The sequence below is a fragment of the Taeniopygia guttata genome, chromosome 4 (assembly GCF_048771995.1).
Source record: "Taeniopygia guttata chromosome 4, bTaeGut7.mat, whole genome shotgun sequence".
Classification (NCBI taxonomy): Eukaryota; Metazoa; Chordata; class Aves; order Passeriformes; family Estrildidae; genus Taeniopygia; species Taeniopygia guttata.
The window spans coordinates 68,056,005-68,076,655 of record NC_133028.1 but is presented as its reverse complement, the minus strand read 5'-3'; the positions used below and the strand labels follow the sequence as shown (position 1 = coordinate 68,076,655).

The following is a 20,651-nucleotide window of genomic DNA, read 5'->3' as shown; positions in this document are numbered from 1 at the left end:
GATTGTTTGTGAAGAGCTTTAAAATAAAATTGAGAAAACCTGGAAAAGACAGCATTCTTCTGAAGAACAGGCTGGCCCTCTGAAGGTGTAGGTGTTTCTAAGACTAGATCAGAGTTATAGCCAACCTGCCTTTTCCCCGTGCCCACACAACATCTGGAGAAAGCTTGAGACAACCTGAAAAATCGTAAGTAAATGCTCCCCTCTGTCTGTCCCCTCCCAGCCTTTCTCCAGGTCTCTTTTCCAGTGTTTACCCATCAAACCTTCCCTGAGAGTGGGCATGTAACATATCTGCAGATGTAAACAAGCTGTGAAATCCTGCTGGGACAGTGTATGAGCTACTGAGAGCTCAGCAAACAGAGAGTGGGGCTTGAGAGCTACACAGCATCCCCATGAAGGAGAGACCACTGTGCTGCTGCAGTGACACAACAAGTGGTGTGTGAGAGCAGACACAGAGCATTTCAGCAAAACACTCAGGAATGCAGCTAAATTGTGGCTATTGTCTACCCCACTCTGAAAGCCACCTTTTGCCCTCTATTAGATCAAAGTATCAGATTCATTGTAAATGTACTCCCACCGTGTACTCTACAAACACTTACTCTCGTGGCACATTTATTTAACACACAGAGAACTGATCCACTGTTCTGCCTTGCACTGGTTACTTTCAAGGACTCCCATTCTGCCTGAGAGAGAACAGATATAAATAATTATAGAATAAAATGTTGTCAGAGAATAATGTTCTCTGGCTGCTTTGGTCCAATGAAAGCCAAAGCCACCATAAAACTTTCAGGGAAAAGCGCAAGAATTAATTCTACGAGGATAACACTCTATCACACTGCCTTGCTGCTAATATGCCACAATAAATTAAAATATCTTGGTCTCTCTGTATATAGTTTAACTTATACACCTAATTTTTGCCTTTTAAAAATTACCTTGGAAAATTAAATGTATCTCCTCACAAATATGAATTTTATAGATCACATTTTAGAGTTCAATATCTCAGTATGTTATTCTCATTTCTTTTAAGGACATCAATGGCCACATTTTTTTTTAAAGAGTGAGAATTTATAGAACATCCAAGTTCTTGATTACTTACTGGATAATGTGGATATGAAGAAAAGCTAGACAGATTTCTAAGGAATTAATTAGTAATCCTAAGGACCACACAGCATAAAAAATAACAGTGACAATATTAAGCACTTTTGTAGATACACACCATTCTTTTATAATTATTATTTACATGCAATTCTCCAAGTCCATTTCTGTGTCCTCCCCAGTACATTCATTACAGAAGTAACTCTAAGAGCTGCTTGACTTGTTTCTGTGATTTGTTAATGGCAGCTTTAGTCTGCTTTACATCTTTTAGTATAAAATTTGCTGGGGTTTGGCAGTATGTACCAGCAGTTAGCTGCCTTTTGAAAAGGTCAGGGGTTGCTAGAGTGCTGACAGTTGTATTTCTTTCAGATTTCTGTGTGCACTGATTTTAGGAATGCTCAATTTTTTAGCCATAATCCATTTATATAAATGTAATTTCTGAGTTAAGTGACACACTGCTGAAAAGCAGACTTATCTGAAATTTTACCAAAACACGTTATAGCCATTCAACAAATTAATCATCAATTTTACTTAACATAATTCATCTTGAAGCTTATATGTGTGTGTGCATTTTATCAATTACCACAGATCACCACGAATGTGCAGCCAGTCCGTGCATCCATCATCCATGCAGACACCTTGGAAAAGGGCAAACTTTGAAGCATGTCTCAAATGATGTATGTATTGAGAGAAGAAATTCTGTTTCAGAAGCAAAATGTCATAAAACATCCCTGCACCAAAAATAATAGTAATGAAACAGCTTACTTGAGTTTGTTTAAAACAAACTAGGCCAGAATTCTTACCTTGGATGCAAAAAAAAAGAGGCAGACCCCTTTTATGAATGCCATAAAAATAAACTATTTTAATAGGTACATAAATAAAAGGTTTAAAGTAGAATTTCCCCCCCAAACATCAAGATGGCCTAGCTTCTGTACAGAAACTGAACAATATTCATGGGACTCCTAAATTAAATAAACCCTTTGTTACATTCAAAACCACTGAAGGCAAATACATAATGCAGTGACGCACCTGAATTGGTCTCCTTCCTCATCCTAGCAGTGTATACAGTATTTCCTTGGTTTACAGTACTCTGAGGATATGAATCTGTTAAATAAACTCTGAATGACCGGGTGGAAATAAAATTTTAAAAGTCAACATTAAAAGAACCCAAACAACCCTGGAACCCACAGGGGTACCTTGCATCAGCCAGGAAATTTTAATGGAAGAGAAATAAGGATTGTGCTGTAAAATAAATTATATATTTTACATATTGTTGTTTAGTTATCTTAAAGTGTTTAAATATTACATTCACTTTGGTGATGTGTTTTTGTCCATGCCTGTAATAAATTACACGAGACGTGTGCTCGCTGGTCATGTCTTTTACTGCAAATGGGGGGAGCTCAGGACATCTAGGAAATGTTAAAAATATTTCAGATCTAGTTAAGATGGACAAAATCTAATTTGAAGCAGCTTTCCTCCTACCATGTCCCCCTCCCCAGCACCTCTACAAAGTTACCTGATGGCTTCAGTTTTTGCTGTGTCGTATCAAAACATGTCATAGGTTGATGACTAACACTTACTGACACACAGAGGTTCTCGTGTTTTACTTCTCCCTCTGAGCTATCTGTCAGTTTGAGAACATCTGCCATTAATATCTCCACGCTCTCCGAAGATTCCAGCTAATTAAGGCAAGGAACCTCATTTGTCCATCAAAGCTACATTTCCTGAAACAAGATGCTATCGTTGTTGTTATCTGGAATGTGTCTGGTGATGAGTGAGGACCACTCATCCTGTGAAGGAGAAAGTCTGTCACATGGTCACTCAGAGTGCTAAGGTATCTTGTGCTGGTCAAATCAGAAACAAAATTAAAAGATGACAACTTTCATTCATAGTGCAGAACCGGCATTTCTAGTCTATTCCATCAGAAGTTCAAGAAGTGGGGCCAGGCTGACTCAAGCCTGGCCAAGGAGCCTGCTTAGAGTTCACCCACCAGCAAGACGTGACCGGCAGTGAAACGACTGCCCCTTTTTCCGATTTGCTTTCTTCTTCTTCTTGATCTTCTTCTGCTTATTCGCACCTTTGCTTTTGTCTGATTTCTTTTTCTTTTCGTCCTCCTTAAACCACGGCCCCCAGACTCCTCCGTTGAGCTTGGGGTTACTGCGAGGGTCCTTGGGCGGGTAGCGGACGGGGACCGCGGTCTTGTTGAACTGCGAGAGCCTCCGCAGCAGCTGCTTCACCACCTCGGGGTGCCTGGCAGACAGGTCCACGCGCTCGTAGGGGTCGGCCGTGATGTTGAAGAGCCACACGGTTTTGCCGGCTGACCAGGAGACGCGCTCGTTGTGCCAGCGGTTGGGACCCGCGTTGCTGAAGGCCTGCGGGGGCACCCAGTCGCTGTAGCCTGGGTTTCCCGTCAGCAGTTTCCAGTGATTCACTCTGATGGCAGACTGGATGGCAGTGTTCCAGATCCCATAGCCAGCGGCCCAGGAGCCGTTCTTGGCTTTGGTGTAGATCGGGTCGATGTTGTGCAGGATGTCCACCCGCGGGGAACGCCTGCCCTCGCTGATGGTTTCCCACACGTCGTAGCCGTCCAGCTGGATGTCTTCATCGATCTGCCCCTCCGCCAGCGTGATCAGCGTGGGGAACCAGTCTGTGATGTGCACCAGCTCCTTGCATACAGACCCTTTGTTTTTCAGAAGGGGGCTGTGCACAAACCCAACGGCGCGGATACCGCCTTCCCAATAGGTGCCTTTGCTCCCTCGGAGCGGCCAGTTACTGCCTCCGGCCATTGGTTGCCCACCGTTATCAGAAGAATAAATGATAATGCTGTTCTCGTAGTAGCCATACTTCCTCAGAGCGAGGGTCACATTGTTTATGGCCTCATCCAAGCAGGCTAGCATGGCTGCGTACCGCCGCCTGTTGATGTTGTTTATCGAGCGATAATGTTCAAAATACCTTCCCGGTGCCTGAAGAGGCGAATGGACAGCTTGGTAGGCAATATACAGGAATATGGGTTTCCTGGGGTTATGAGAAGCCAGGATCTGCTGCACTTTCTGCGTGTACATCTGCGTGGAGTAGATGCCGTTGTCGTGGTCCCAGGCGGCGTTGTTGTTCTCGTACAGGTCATAGCCGCATATCCCGGGGCTGTCGCACTTGAAATGGGTGTAGTAGTCGCCGCTGCCCAGGAGTGAGCCGAAGAAGGAGTCGAACCCCCTCTGTGTGGGCATGCACTCCCTGCGGTAGAACCCCAGGTGCCACTTGCCCACCATGTGCGTGGAGTACCCAACCTCCTTGAGCTTCTGAGGTAGCGTGACGTTATCCAGAGGTAAGCAGTTGGGCTGCGTTGGCCGGATGATGGAGTGCTGCAGTCCCGTGTGGATCTGGTACCTGGAGGTGGGAGGAGAAAGGCGTCAGGCTGGTGGAGGAAATGCTCAGGTGTATGGACACCTTAACCCTAATACAAAATATCCCTTTGCATGCCAAAGCCTCATCTGGAAATACTTCACGGTGCCTGTGTGTGCTGCTTTCAAAAACCAGCTTGATCACACCGTCAAATCTGTCCTTGCCTCACTGAGGGATGAAACCTCTCCCTGCATGATCCAAGCTACTCAAAATACCTACATATACAGGAGCACAGGTACATTGAAGCAACCTCCTCTCCTCCACATGTCTCCATTTAACAATGGCTATAGAAAATTATGTGGATAAATATAATTTTTACAGTGCCTCGTAATTTGCTAGTGGTGAACGTATCTACAGCATATAAAAATGCTGGGCTTTGAGCGTGTAAGAGCAGTATGTTTAAAGGATGGGATAATAAATTCTGCAGTGCACTACAGGCTATGTGTAAAGAATACATATGGCCTCCTTATGATGAGAAAATGAATCCAGCACAGGCAGCAGTAAGTATCAAAAATGAAGGGCATATATATTTATACCAGTTTGACACTAAAAAAGGGAATACCAAAGCAACTTCTCCCTGAGTGTAAGAATAGGTTCAATTCTCAGCCATGCATAGAACACCGAGGTCCACCAATACTGCGTATCTCCCCCAAAACCGGTTCTTATTAATTTGTGGTAGCAGGAGCTGGAGTTTCTTGACACATTCTCCTGGTGCTGCCAATGTGATTGGCCTCCTGAGCTGTCTAGAAAATTAAAACCATTAGGCTCTGCCTGTCCATAAATAACTTAAAGCCTGCTTTCATATGAGGGCTTCTTGGCCAAGATCTCCGAAGGCGCCATAGCTGTCTTTAATGGCTGGCAATGTGTATGGATTGTGCAACTCCCATTTAATTCTGGAGCTAATTTCCCTGGACCCAGAAGCTCCGGTCTCACTAAGTGCCTGCAGAAGCTCTGGGTGTTGTGCTGCTCTGGACCCAGCGTGCTGCAGTGCTGCTGCTGCGCTCTGCCCCCTCCAGCCCCTCTGCACAGCATTGTCTCTGAGACCAGGCTGGGGACCTGGAGCCTTGCCACCCAATTGTCCCCAAACTCACAGGCTGGTGCTGACAACGCAGGAGATGTTGCAGGAGAGAGCTAAAACATACCCTGAAACATATGGGTTTATGGGATCTGCGCTTCGCTTTTGTAAAAGAAATGTCACACACACACAAGTCTCACATCATTCCCATGGTTTAGCTGAAATATTCTACTTTTAAAACAGGTAAACTACAACCAGGAAAGCCATGCAGTGCCCCATACTTCAGCTCATTCCATATTTGGGACTCCTCAGGGAACTATGTCCACAAGGCATTTCATTTCCTTCCCCTTCTCTTTCCTCTGACTTGTTAAATCCTTTCAGAAAATTCCCATTTTTTTATCCAACTGGAAAAGTCCCTGTCCCCACTTGGCTATTTTAGTTGACCGTTTCTGCTTTCTTCACTCTGACAGCCTCCTTGACCACAAGGTCAGATCGCTGTCCCAGCTGGGCAGCTCCTCCAAAATAAGCTGATTTTGCTGGAAGTCAGGATTTTCTCTGAAGGGACCTAGCTGGATCCTTCCACCACCCTTCTCCTCTGAAAACTGAGAAGCTGGGCCTGAGGGGAACAGGCCACAGAATCTGTAAAACACTGCAAACCAATCCTCCTCTTGTAGGCAAATGTCTACACAGAAAGCACGATAGTCACACAACGTTAATTCCCACCAGGCAGTTTCCCCAGTGAGGGCTTTTCAACTAGAGATCCAAGCATGAAATTCCTACACTGTTGATCTGACGAATATTGAACCAAAAACCAGCAAGAATTAGCCTCAGTCACAGAGGCATTCAGCAGTGCATCTTGTTTCAGCGGTGCCCTCAGGAAGTTATTCAATATGCTGGTAACACTGCACATCTAACATAGATCCATCTATATGCACACATATTCCCTGCTGCTGCCTCTTTGCAGGAGACTTTGGTGTGTTTCCCAGATGTGTGTGCGCCTGTGTGCTATTTTTGGCATGGCTGTGCTTTGGAATATACCTATAGGCACACAGACAAAGAGACACATTTTTATACTCATACGTGTTAAAAAAGAAGCCTGCAACCAATACATTTTAAGGCAAAATATTTCAAGTATAGAAATGCTTCAAAGAAACATCAACCTCTGATTATAAGAAGACTGTTCATTATGACAAAAAAGGTCAAGATTTGTACACTTTCCCGCACCACATGCCTTTCTAATTGATCCATTATGTGCCAACATACTTTTTCAGCAAAAGCATTTTATTTTCGAAGGACACGCAGGGCATTCATAGAAAAGCAAAGTAATCTGAGCAAATGACAGTGATGATATGGAAGCAAATGGCACTAACAGCAATAGGAAAAGTGTCTCAAAACAAGTGCTCTGAAACTGTTTCTAGACTGTGCAAGAGGAAAAAAAAACAGAACCAGGCAAAACATAAAGGGATTAGGAGGTAGATGATGATTTTGAGGGTGTTCTCTAGCAGATAAAGATGTGAATTCACCAACTACCACAAAATGTCTCTGAGATACATCCTACAGATTTCACAGCTTCCACTTTTTAGAATAAATTGGCTGAATTTAATCCCAAATGCAGAAAGCAAGTTAGGACTGTGAATAGTCTGGAATTCATTATAAGAATTTCTGCACTAGTAACCAGTCAAATCTAAGCAAATGCTGACAGGCCACAGAATCTAATTTCATAGTTTTTTAGACTTTGACCTTTGTGGGCATTATTTACATATAGGCCATTAACTGCTAAGAGCCTGTATAAGGAGTAGGGGTTCAAGACTTGGGAATATTTTAGATGCATGTGCTATGCTCTCCTTCTCTCTGCTCCTCCGAGATTCTGGACCATAGGTGTCTCCTTTAGAATACCTGAAATTTGCAATTTGCAGAACAAGGAACTAAGTAAAATCTGTGCAAAATGTTCAGCTAATAAGAAACATATTGAAAAATAATTTCTCCTCACCATACAGGGATGGCTCTGTGCATTTTCTACTCTAGTTTTTGTTTTCCTGGTGTGTTGTTCAGCTGTTCACAGTAAGCTCACTGTGATAAGTGTTGCAGCCAAGGCAGATGCTCGGTGCTGGCTCACTGACACGCTGAGCTGTTTTCTTGTTTGTAGGGGAGACTTTAAAGCAATGGACTCCCTCTGGGAGCATCCCAATTACTTCATTATTGCCCTTTGCTTCTTGGATGCTCAGAGAAATATTTCAGAGGGTTCTTAAAATAAATAAATAAGCAAATAAATCCTTTCTCCTGAGTGTGAGCTCATGACACCCCTTTCCAACACAAGTTCCCTTCCTGTTTTAATTTAGACACGAAGCTCAGGCAGTGGCTTCACACCATTCGTGCCTCCAGTCTCAAGGTGCAGAGGCCCTTAGGCTGCTGAAGGTGAAGTGCACACTGAGGTGCAGGAGTGTTATGGATGTAAAACACCACAGGCACGCTGAAGTCAGTGAGACCTGAGCTTGAGCAATGTGGTAACATTGGGAGGCTTCATTTTCCCCTTCTGAGGCCCTCAGTAGTGCTGCATTAGTTTCCAGCTCACACTGCAGAGCAGATCAGTGACAGAATCTTTGCACACTTTTGCTGCTGTTCCCCTGCAGCAGAGAGCAGGGCTGAGGGACTGTGGAGGGAAATGGATTCTCCTGGCATGCCCCACATTCCCTGCACAGCCTCACACACATGTAGGCCAAACCAGCTTTCCTGAACAAACCTTTCACTGAGGAGTTTTCTATTGAGTGTTTTTCCCCTTAACTTCAGGGTGGGTTCTGCACCATGCTGAGCAAGAAGCTGGGATGTTTCTCATTTTGTAATGTGCATGTACAACACTATTGATTTCAAGCTCTCACAATTTTCAAATATTGCATTAATTGTCTTCAAACTGAGATTCTTTTAAGGCTCACTGTAGATTAACATAGAAGCTCAGCTGGAAGTTTCTAATTTCAGAATTTTTGCTAGCATAGCTCTTGTTAGTTAATGTGGAAAATGTATTTTTATTATGCTTGCATAGCTCAGGATATGTTGAAAAAAATCTCCATTTCAAAAATAATAAACTCTAGCCTAGGATTTAGAAAAGGATACTTTAAATAAAAACTCCAAGTTTGACAGCAATTGTACAGAGCGTGACAGCACTGAGGTCTGCATGCTACATAAATTAAAGGGATCATCATTGATGATTGTGCATTTCCCTGTTAAAAATAATGAAATACAACAAGTAGATATCAGCCAAGAACATCAATTTAGGGATTACTAAAGAACAGTCTTTGACAGTTTACCAAAACTATTTGTATAACACAACAGCTAAAACAGAGGAATTACAGGTGAGTAAAAAATAGAGAAATATGTGATTTTGGGGGCTCTCAGTCCTCAGAGGTGCAAGCTGCTGGGGGAGGGGAGGCCAAGATTCCACTTGTCACCAGCAAATCATCAGAGGCAGGACACAATCACCAGTGAGAGAAACCAGACACATCTATGACATTTTTACAGGGGAGTGAGGCTTTAGCATGGAGCCCACAACCCTACATGTTTGAAAAAGTTGTTACTTTGGGCAGGGATGTTCACTCTGAATCATCTCAAAGTTGTTTTCAGCTCTGTAAGGTGCTTGTGAGGGAAACAAGAGCAGTTCAGACGCTCTTCCAAGTGCCAAGCTCTCGTGAGAGCCAAAGCATCAGTGGTGCCTTGGCACTCCTTAGGGCAGTTTGGTATCTGCTCTGGACAAGAGCAGGTTAAGCTAAGTCCCATCTATCTCTCTATTTCACTTCTTCAGTGTTTACAGTCTATGGCAACTGTGTGTAATCCCATGGGATACACTTCTAAATAGAAGTTTTCATGCAACACAGTCTGCTCACTGCCTTTCCCAAGGAGCCCTGAGCCTACATTACTTAAGTGTGCACATTACAGTTTTCAAAAACAGCAGAAAAATACAATTTTCTATATTGAATCTATCATTCATTATCTATCATTTAACCATTTTTATCTTCTGGCTTATGACTTTGGGATTTTGGGAAAGGTGGGTTATGAGTGGAAACGGATCAGAGAAGAAAATGCAACATTAAAAATGGAATACAAACTCCAAACATTCACAGATTTTCACTGTGTCAGCACACACAAATCAAACCTGAAGTCTTCACTCAGATATACACAAGCATTTATTTCATCCTCAGCTCTATTCCTTGAATTTTTATGCGCTTATAAATCAGACTGAAAAAAGCATCTACTTCTAAACAGTGTTTACATTAAAAAATCTAACTTACATTATTTACTGTTTTATCACTCTGGCAATGCCATTGCATATATGTCATTCGGAAGATTCTGTATCTTGCCCTACTTTCAAGTTTTTCATTGTTTTAAAATCAGTTAAGGCTCTTCCATCAAATTCAGGAAAAGAAAAATAAAGTAGCAATTTCCTTGCAGACTAATAATGTTATCAGTGATGCTCCCATGACCCTTCTCCAAGGACTCAGAGGAGCTGAGACATCCTTATTTCACCAAAAGCCATTTGGATTTTGATGCATGAACTCAATCTCAGAATAATTTCGAAATTCTGATCTCACACCAGCCCTGCCCTTTGGCCATTTAAATAATGTCCTTACACCCTGATATTGTTTATACTGTGAAAGGGATTTTTATCACCTGGCACCTATAATTGCTTGAAAACTGGGGAACCATGCCACGAAAAGCTGTTCTCCATAGCTCTTTATTCCAAAAGTTTTATACTTCCAAGATATGCGCCGGATCCTCTCTCTTTTATCTTCCCAACTCCTGCAGATGCAACTGGCACCCCAGGAGTGAGGCAGAGCTCAGTGAACAGCAGGAAAGCAACTGTTGTCTCCAGAGCTTTAAAGGAAAGCTATCTGACTGCGGGACCAAGCTAGGAGGGAAAAGGAATAGAAAGTTTCATCTGCGTTTCCTCAGGGCTACTCTCCCCGGTTCCAGAAGCTTGAACTTTAAATCACCCTCCAAATTAAGCTGCAATTAGTGTTTTCATACACTAATTCCAAATTTTCTACCAAACATTATCCAACTGGCCGCTTATCTGCTACCAACCTTTCCTGTCACTGAGGCAATTTATCTTTTCCGATGGGAGGACAGCAAGGAGAGGGAGAATGTGGGAGCTGGCAGCAGCTGCAATGCACATGTGTTCATGCAGCTATTGTTTTCTTTGCTCCCAGTTTGCTGCAGCTGTGGAAACAGCACAACGTTTCCAGCTTTATCCCTGTAATTCATTTAGGAAAAAGGGGAAAATGTGTGATTGCATAATCGGCGCTTGCGGTTTCATGTCTACATGGGAGTGACATGGAAAGAAAACAATTTGACCAAATGCTTTGCATGCCAACCGCAAATGCAGACCTTCCACCAAATTCTGGGCTCTCGGCAACAACAGATCCCAGCGGATATGACACCTAATCACCATGCTACAAGGGAAAGAAACCTAAAACTGTGATTAGTTAGAGATTAATTTCTAGTCCTGCACTGGTCGTTTTTGCAGGAGAAAAAACAGAAGGAGATAAATAAAGTCTAAAAATTGTGTGCAGAAGAATCCTGCCCTCGGGTACTCCCAAAGCAAGGCTGGAGCGGGACCAGCACGCCAGGACAGGGACACAGCACGTACCAGTTTGTAAAGGAGAGGTGCCTTCATTCCAGCCCCTGTTCTCTGCTGTGCTGGGGAGAACAGCACCCCAGAGGCTCCTAATATTCCAGAATAGTCACTGTTACAGACAGGGCAAGCTTCAAGGTGTCTCATGTTCTGTATAAAATAATACTTTAATTGCTAATAACACAGGAGTTTTTACATGACCAAAAATAAAAACCTGCCATGCACATGTGTGAAATATTTTCCACCTAATTCTGTGACAGTTTAAGAAAGTTGGTTCATCTTTGTATAGGAAGAATTTATTTAATGACTGCACCTAAGGGACGTCAGAGATATTCATTATATGGGCTGCCTTTCATAAGAAGACCTCTCTCATAAAAATGACACAGTTGATGGCAGCCCTTAAGGTAGCAGCCAAACAGTTATTGTCTTACATTAGTCTCTTATTTAAAGTACTCATTTTGAGCATTTAGTACCATTTCTAAATTAAACTATCCTTATCTATTATTCATACATCAAACACTTAGAGTGTTTATCAACTTAAATGCTATAAAATGACCTTGAATTGACAGCAAGGATGACTGAGGGCAAAAAGACAAGATGTAAAATACAGGTTAACAACTACCACATCACAAGCTTATATGGTTTCATTTTTGAGAGAGGTAATTGCTTTATAATTAAAGAACATTATGACATTGAAAAAGAAATAGGACTATGCGGCACTTCAGAGACATCTCAAGTGTTTTAGACACCTTCACAACATCTGAGCTTTGTGACAGCTGTAATTTTTTATTAACCACTGAACAACTATATAAACACACCATTTCTGAGAGTGACATTGGAGAACATCATAGTTCCACTGCTTTAGTGAGCATAAGTGCACCACAGGCCATTAAGTTTCATTTGAATCCTTGGATAAATATTACAGATAGCAATTTAACATTGAAGAAAAATTATTATTGTGAGAGTATGATGATCAAGTGGTAACAGCCACAAGCTCTCTTTAGTATTTACAATATTCCCATTATTCTGCTCTGTGAGATGTCTCAAGCTCAACTGTCTCCAAGATTCTATTACAGGATAGAGAATTTGGAGAGATTCTAGAGAATTCTGAGAATTCTAGAGATTCTGCCCCCCTTAATCAATAGGTACCTATTTAAATAAAAGTATAATTCCATCAATTTCAATTGAATAGGCTTCTAGGAAAATTTTTGCTCGAGTCATCAAAGTATCAAGATGAGTCTATTAATTAATGCACCAAACTCCTTTTTTTCTATGTGGAGGCTCATTGGGAATGCTGATTAATTAAGAAACATTCTTGGATGATTATTTCTGTTTCATCTCAACTTTGTTATTCTATTTGTTCTACTTAATGCATTCTATCACACAACATCATTGTAAAACATGCACACAGGCATCAAAAGGAAATTATTATCTTCTCCTTCATCCCTGGTGTATGGCACAGCAGTCTGAGACAGCAGGATTCCTGCTGTAGCTCTTTGGAGTTTAATCATGCATTTCAGCTGGCACATTGGATGCTGCTGCACATGAATGACGAGGTGCTGCTTAGAACCGAGTGTGTCACTCAGTGCAACAAGCTAAGTTTGTTTTACAGAGGCTGTGGTGCCCACTCAGACCCCTCATTTAGGGTCTCGTTCTTGCCCTCTGCTGCTGTCCCTGCAGCCATCCTGGGACAGGCACCACCCACAATTGCTCCATGCCACTCCAGAGTACTTTGCCCTGAAAAGCTACAGCCCTGATAATATGAAGAACAGCTTTATCTGGAGGGAAAAAAAAAAAAAAGCAGCAAACTCTAATTTGACTTTTCAACAATATTGCTGGTTTTCTGGGCCGACACTGGCAACAGCAGTGGCACTCAATCATTAGTGAAAGGAATAACTTTGCCTTGCAGGGGAGGGAGGGCTGGCAGCCAAGAGATGCTGTTTTCTGGGTTCTGCATAGTTCTCAGCCTGAACAACACCACCGACCTCCAGTCCTTCTGTCCTTCTGACACTCTGATATCAGTTTCTGAGTCTATTGTGTTGCTCATCCTTTGAGCAGGGATGGAACTATGCCTGTTGCACAACACAGCTAAAGCTCACAATGGGCTTCTTAGTTCTGATAAAAGAGATGGCAGGATGCAAATGAGTCTCACCCTGATGCTAAACCACTTAGTAACTAGATTTGTTAAAATACAGTGCTTACAAGCACCTGCTTATTTACAATGATTGCCAGCAGTCGTGTATGAGCGCTGTCACATATTGCTGCTGCTGGATTTTCTTTCTATTTCCTGACTCACCTGAGAAATATAGTATTAAAATCCCTTTTTAAGAACTCACCACAATAGTCACGTTCCATTTTGATCACGACAAAGGCACAGTGTGTGGCTCCCAAAGAAATAATGGATGAAGATAATGAGGTATTGCATTAACCTGGGTTAATGCACACAACAGGTTCCTGACTGACACCACGGGGAAATGGAACATCTTTGTTTACTCACAGGGGAGATTCCACATGGAAAGGAACTGCTTTCACTGCCAGTGTCTGAGTGGATGTAGGTGTGCTGTTGTAGCACAGAGAGAAGAGTGGGGAGCGGTGCTACAGGGCTGTCAGTCAGTTCTGTGACAATTTTTAACTACCACATCAGAGATACCACACACTATATAGTACAGCATTAAAAAGGGAACTAAAATGTCTGTATTCAAAGCACTACATGTTGGAACTCAAAAGGAACAAAAGCAACTTCAGCAGCTACGTGACCAGCTCACTGTGACCCACAGTTGGAAAGACCTTTAGGATCGAGTCCGACCAGTGACCTGACAATGCCAATTCCACTGCTAAACCATGTCCCTAAGTGCCACACCTCTGTATCATTTAAATCCCTCAGCTAAGGTGACTTCACCTCCAGATGGTTCCAGAACTTGGCAGTCCTTTGTGTGAAGACATTTTCCTACTATCCAACCTAAGCCTTCCCCTGGCACAACCTGAGGCCTCTCCCTCTTGTCTGTCACTAATGGTACCTGATGAAGCTCTGTGGTACCTCACAGGGATTCCTCTGCTCCTCTACCAATGAATTTGAGTTGCTACCATTGCTCCCTGCCCAAATTAGGCAAGGGCTAGGAGAAATATAAGGCTTCTCTGTGGAGCAGGAATGTGATGGAACTGGAGAACTCTCCGTGTCCCATTTGATGGCTGCAAGATTCCACGGCACGGACACTGCAAAGCCCCCTCACACCACCCTGCTGCATCTCTCCCCCTCCCTCAGCCTCCCCCACCAGAGAAAGGAACAAACTGGAGTTCATGCGGGACAGAGGTTAACAGCACATCTGTTTCTAGGCCACTGTGCAATGAATAATGAAGAGATTTGGAAAAATGCTTCTTTATTTCCCTCCTAAATCCGGCTTAGCAAAACAAGCAGTGCTCTCTTGGATGTCAGTGCCACACTCCCTAATCCCTCCTAACTCTCATTCACACTGCTCCTCGCTCACATCTTGCTCTGCTGCTGTCCAAAGGCCTAACAGGAACTGGGGCTGTGGTGCAACATCCCTGGAAATAAAATGCAGCATAAAATAGAGGGCAGAATGGAAACAGGTGCCTTATTGCTGTTGGTTCCACAAAAACCTAGAAACAGAGTCTCTTACATGTCTAGCAATTATGCATAAAAGCAGACAAAGTATACATAAAGTACTTTCTGTTAGATGCTAATGTATTAATGAAGATGTGCTTTATTTAAGATGCTAGTAGCTGATTTTTAGCCCAGACAAAATATGACACAAAAATGACTCATGTAACAGTGAGCCAGGTAAGAGTAAGTGAAGTCTAAATGGGACACAGACAAAGTTTTGGAAGTGTGCATTCAACATATCCAGCAGCTCCTAATATACTAATGGAACCTATGCAGAGACACCATCAGCACTATATGCTGCCTTTTGTGGGGCTTTCTCCCCCTGTCTGAAAACATTTATTTAAGTAGAGTGATATTAGCATCACATACCCTGTGAGAGGGGATTTAAGGGCAAACACCTCCCAGAAAATGAGGATCACTCATAAAAAATGAAAATATATAAGTAGTGATTCTTTGAGAAACATCAGTTTTTCAGGAGAAAGGGAAACACATTCAGCATTTTTCAGTGTGGGATTCACTAAACAGCTATGGAACTCTGACTTGTGAAGGCACCTTTGTATGGATAGAGCTTCTACACCTGCTTAAATTCCTTGGTGACAGAAGAGCTTTCTTGAACGGATGGATCTAAACAACTGGCTGCTCTTGAACTCATGCTTTAAGTGCCCTTCCAAAGGAATTTCACAAACTAGTCTGTATTTTTTACAGCTAAAGACACAAATAGGGATTCTCGAAAAGGTCCCTAAATCTCCATGAAATCAACAGAAGTTACAGGAACTAACAAAAGACTACTGATTCCCAATCTGCATTATTAAGCTTCCTTTAAAAAAATATCTGGTTAGATTGAAAAGGACACGCTCTGTTTTCTCAGAGATGCATTATCTGAAATTATCACCATTCCAGAAAAGCAGCTCCTACACATTTGTCTCCAACCCCAGGGGGGTTTCCAGTAGGAAATTTAGTTGGAAAAATATGACAGGAAGATCATAACCCATCCATTCTTCTGAAGCACAGTTAACTCTGTGGAAAGTTACTCAAACTTGTGGCTTCCAAATCACTTACATCCTGTCCAGGTTGTGAAATTATGTGTTTCAGTGGTTAATAACCCTGGTAATAACATCAAAATTTACAAAATGGTGTAATGCTGAACAAAGCATCATCATTTAGAATCTGTTCTTCTTATTTTCAGCATTCTTCTCTAGGTGGGAATAGAGATTTGTAAACTGTGGGGATTGCAAAGGGAAAAGAGGGAAGGAGAAGAGGGAAGAGTCAGGTATGTTTTGCATCTGTCTTGAGTGAAAAAGGTAAGTATTTCTTTCCTCTTCAGGAGCCAGGAAGGTGAAAGGAGGAGCAAACCAGCCCCAAGCAATTCACTGACATTGTGTACAGCATCTGTGCTAAGACTGTACCACAACACAGAGAGGTGACGAGTGGTGACACCACCACACAGCAGCGGCTGTGTTCAGGGCACGGGAACATGTCAGGAATATTGCTGGAACCACAGCATCTGCTTGGCTTTTTCTGCAGGAGACTTTGCTACTCCCTAAACAAATCTGTGGGGCGTAGCTCCAATGGGTCGCACAGGAGACAGGAGCCAGAGGAAGCTGTGAACGCTGCAGGGAGCCCTTAGCTCACTCAGTGACAACATTCTTATCTCTACTGTCCCATCAGTGACAGCAATTAGTACAGCATTAGTAACTTGTCCCACCAAACAGATAAATCAACACTCCTGGTACAGCTGTACAAAATCAGTATATATGTGTATATATCGTCAGAGTACTGGGCTTGTCCAGATCACCTCACCAGGTTTCTCACAGGAGTGGGTGCACACTATAAAACACATTTTCAACTTGTTCTACAAATGTGCCCCTGCAATTTAACCACACTGCTTTGGTTTTTCATGAGCTCTCCCAGTTGGCTTATTCAATATTCAGCACTTAATGTATTTTGAATTCTGGCAATCTGGCTGCATGACTGTAAAATTCCTTAACAGTCCATTTCATGCCCAGCTTTTCACGAGCAGTGCTCGACAAACTGCAGGACCAACTTCTTTGCTATTATTTGTCTTAAAGTCAAGCATCTGCTTCTCAAACCCAGGCTTAAGTCTGTGTGTTCAAAATCAAAATGCAGGGGAGGTGACTAAAGAGTCAGAAGCAGCAGAATAGGAGAGCAGCACAAGGTCTGTAAAGCCTCTGCCTGCATTCCTTGGGAGCCAAGAGTCTGGGATAAATATGCATTCTGGCTCTGACTTGGAAATTTCTCCCATATAATCTACTCCTATAATCTCTCTTACATAATCTACTTCCTCAAGATGGAAGCAGGGCTGACGGTCACCTGGGGAAGCTGCACCAGTGTCTCCTGTAAGGATGGCGAGTGCTGCATCACACTACACAGAAATAGGGTAAAAGAAAGATGGGAAAGATGAAAAACCACATCAGAATCAAGAGTGGAACTTAGTGATTCCAACAGGGCTTCCTCTAACTAGTAACATAACCCAAAAGTTTAAATTAAGCCTTTCATTATTTTTTTACATTTTCCTTTAGAACTTTCAGGCATAGTATTTTAGACAGAGCCAATATAAGATCAGTATTTTAAAACCAAACAGACACTTAGCTAAAAATCCAGACAAACTCAAAAATCTGAATTACAATAGGCAGCAACAGTGTAAAGGACACCATGAGCCAGCTAACAGGCAACAAAATTTCCTCTCAGGTTTTTATTGCCTGGAAGTTCAGATATTTTTTTCCTCCTAGGGGGGTTGTGGTGGTTTGGGGTGATTTTCTTTGAAATGTCATTAGAATTTAAACTATCCAGTATATTTTCTGATGTCACTCTCCTCCTTCCCCTTTTCTCTTACCATTACATTATTATACCAAAAAAAAAACAACAAAGAAAATCTTGTGGTAGACTGGTTTTCTGCAGTTGGTCACAGTGAGCATAGCTTGGACATGATGCATCCACCTAGAACAATAGAATAGCAAAGAAATGAATTATTGCATTTGAAACGGCTGACATCCTGGGATAGCTGTAGAAAAGCCATGGCTGGACACACTTTCTCTGCAAATATGTAAGTTCACTTCAGTTGTGGGAAGGAGAGGAAGTTTTCTGCTGGCTCTTCATTTTTTTGGTATGTTATATAAGCTCTCTTTCCTCTTTACTTTTATAACAGCACATAAATATTTTATGAACTGTGGGCCTTTGAACTGTGTTGCTCTGACCCATTGACTGATTCTCATTTGCCTCTCTGAAATTGCATCTCAAGTGCTTTGAGAAATGCATCATCCTGGGCTGTCATATAAAACCCAACATAAACCCCACAACAGTAATTCTGTTTGTTGCCAATGCTACAAGTCAACTCCAAGGACAATAAATTTCCACTTAATGTTAACAGCAAGGTTGCAGGAGACATTTGCATTCTGATATATTAAAGGCATAAAGTGCAAACAGCTTTTAATTCATTTTTTATATGCTATTAGTTGCCACCCCAAAAAAAAAAAACCCAAAAAACCAAAAAAAAAAACAAAAAAAAAGGGAAGAGCAGCTCCACTTTTGGTCTGGAGTAATGTAAATCCTGATTTTCACCAACAAAATAATGGTTAGGTATGTCTATGGATCTTACTATATATCTGGAATTACCTGTAGGTGCCAGTGATACCCAGGTTGTTCCAAGGCAATCTCAGGCTAACATCCAGTATTTCACAAAGTGCACAAGACTTCCTAGTATTATGGAAAAATAAATATCTAATGTAAGGCATTTAAAATAGCCCATGGAGCTATCCCAGTCCAGCACTGGTAGATAGCTCTGCATTGACTACATCTTCTAGAATCCTCCAAACTCTTACACTTCAGGAAAAGTGTCTTTGTTTGATTTTTTTTCCTGCTCCCTCCCTTCTTCCCATCTTCATTCTCTTTCCTATGGGATGAAGGATGAAACCCCCTGCTTGAAAATACAACCAATAGCAGTTCCAGGATCTAAGCTGGAAGGCTTGGTTTGACAAGGAAATACCACCTTTTCTTCTGAGATGACCTGTGTTCCCTGTACAGAGTCTGAAATTGCTGTTCCAGCTCTGTCCCGATTGGACTCAAAATTAAGATGTTAGCTTCACCATGATTTAGAGCATTTTCTTGGGAACAAACCTCATTTTGATTTCATTTGCTCCAGAAAAATCTCTCATCTTATTCCTTCTGAGCCTATAAATATCCTTTGCATCAGCCACATTTAAGGATTTTATGTGCTGGAATAAAAGCCTCTCTGGGTCACTGGGGCTCCTTACTGGGGCCATGGAATCACAGAGTGATGTGGCTTGGAGGGGCCTTAAAGCTTATCCAGTTCCAAGCCCTCTGCAGTGGGCAGGTAACCTTCCACTAGAGCAGGTTGCTCCAAGACCATCCAAGTCCCACTATCATCTTTATTATAGGTAACAATATAGCTCATACAGCTGCAGATACTCTGCTGGTAAGAAACACAATACTCTGCTGGTAAGAAACAAAATAAAAAGCTTTGTATGTTACCCATCCATTTGTTTTTCTTTTGCTTTTCTAACTGAAAACAACCATTTTTCTTTATTCCTGTCTTCCCTGAGGATGAAAAAAGAGAAGAAAATACTTATTCTCTCCTTGAATCTGCAATTTCCAAGTGTGTTACTGAGACAAGAAAATGCAACAAAACAACAATCTGACAAAGGTTAAAATTTTCAAGTGCCTGACTACTATGCAGCTCTTGATCAGCCTGTAGATAAAGAGATTGATTTGAATTAAGCAGCTAAACAAATGGAATCACACAAAGCACACTTTGCCTTGTAATAAACCCCCAAAATGCACACACATTATTTCATGCTCTCAGCAGACAGAATGATTTCTCCCACTCACTCCCTCAGGAATGTGCTTTAAAAACTCCATTTTCTCATAACTCCTACGTCAAAATTCTTCCCAATTATGACCATGGTTTCAGCCGAGTTTTAAAAGGCATTTGATGGCCTTTCTCTACCCGCAGGTACTTTCTTTTCTTGCAGAGAAGTGACAAAAATTAAACACTATGCCTGCACATTGCAGTTTTCGATCCTAAAGCAAGCTAGCAGCTGAAGCAGCAAAAAAAGCAGTACGACCCAAGAAGTGGCAGTGTCCATGGCTCAGGGACCTCCTCCGTGTTCGTGGTGACAATCACAGGTTATAGAATCACCTTTTCCTTCCCAGAACAAGTTTTGCTGAAGCTCAGGTTGACCTCTTGCTTTCCTGGCATTATCATCCACCCACCCCATGACACGGTTCCTTTCTTCCCTCATTTCCTTAGATAATGGATTGATGGGGTGTGAATTCAGAACAAGTGCTCTCAGCAAAGCACACAGCCTGGGCACGCCTGGCTTTTTCTGTACTGACACCCGAGTGCCATAAATAGGTTAAATCCTCTCTGTCAGTGATGGGAAGCAATCTGTTCTCTCCCTGTCATGTTCCTGGCACGCCCATCTCCAGTTGTACCACACAGACACAATCCCAACAGGGGACAGAAAAAGGGAAGGAACACGCAGTTCAGCTGCATTTAGAATTTCATGTGTTGCTGCGGGTACATTTCTGTTTTGCATGTATTTCCTGTCTTCAAGCACCTACTCCTTACCTAAGTGGACTGTCTGGGTTTATTTCGATTTATTTAACTAAGCAAGTTATTTAAGGAAATCCACACTTTTATTTCTATGAGGTGTATCAAATTATAGCTTCAAGGGAATGACATTTTGTGTTTAATGACTTATTTCTGATTTAACCATTGCAAAACTGGGTGCATTAAATAAAATCTTGTGAATATAAGCTTCACTGGCTCCTAAATTCAGGTACACGTAGATGACAAACTGAAGACGTATCAATGTAAAAATACACTAATAGAAAATCATAGAATTGGAATAATGAAATCA

General features: G+C 42.1%; 1 protein-coding gene across 2 annotated transcripts in view; it reads right to left on the bottom strand.

The window, feature by feature from the left end:
• Positions 1–1,934: 1,934 nt before the first annotated feature.
• Positions 1,935–20,651, bottom strand: part of ARSJ (arylsulfatase family member J) — a 34,486-nt gene continuing 15,769 nt past the window's right edge. For both annotated transcript variants that reach the window (XM_072928815.1, XM_030272049.4), the window contains one exon: positions 1,935–4,476. In XM_072928815.1, coding sequence (XP_072784916.1) covers positions 3,075–4,476 — 1,402 coding nt within the window. In that variant the 3' untranslated portion in view covers positions 1,935–3,074. The remainder of the gene's footprint in view (positions 4,477–20,651) is intronic.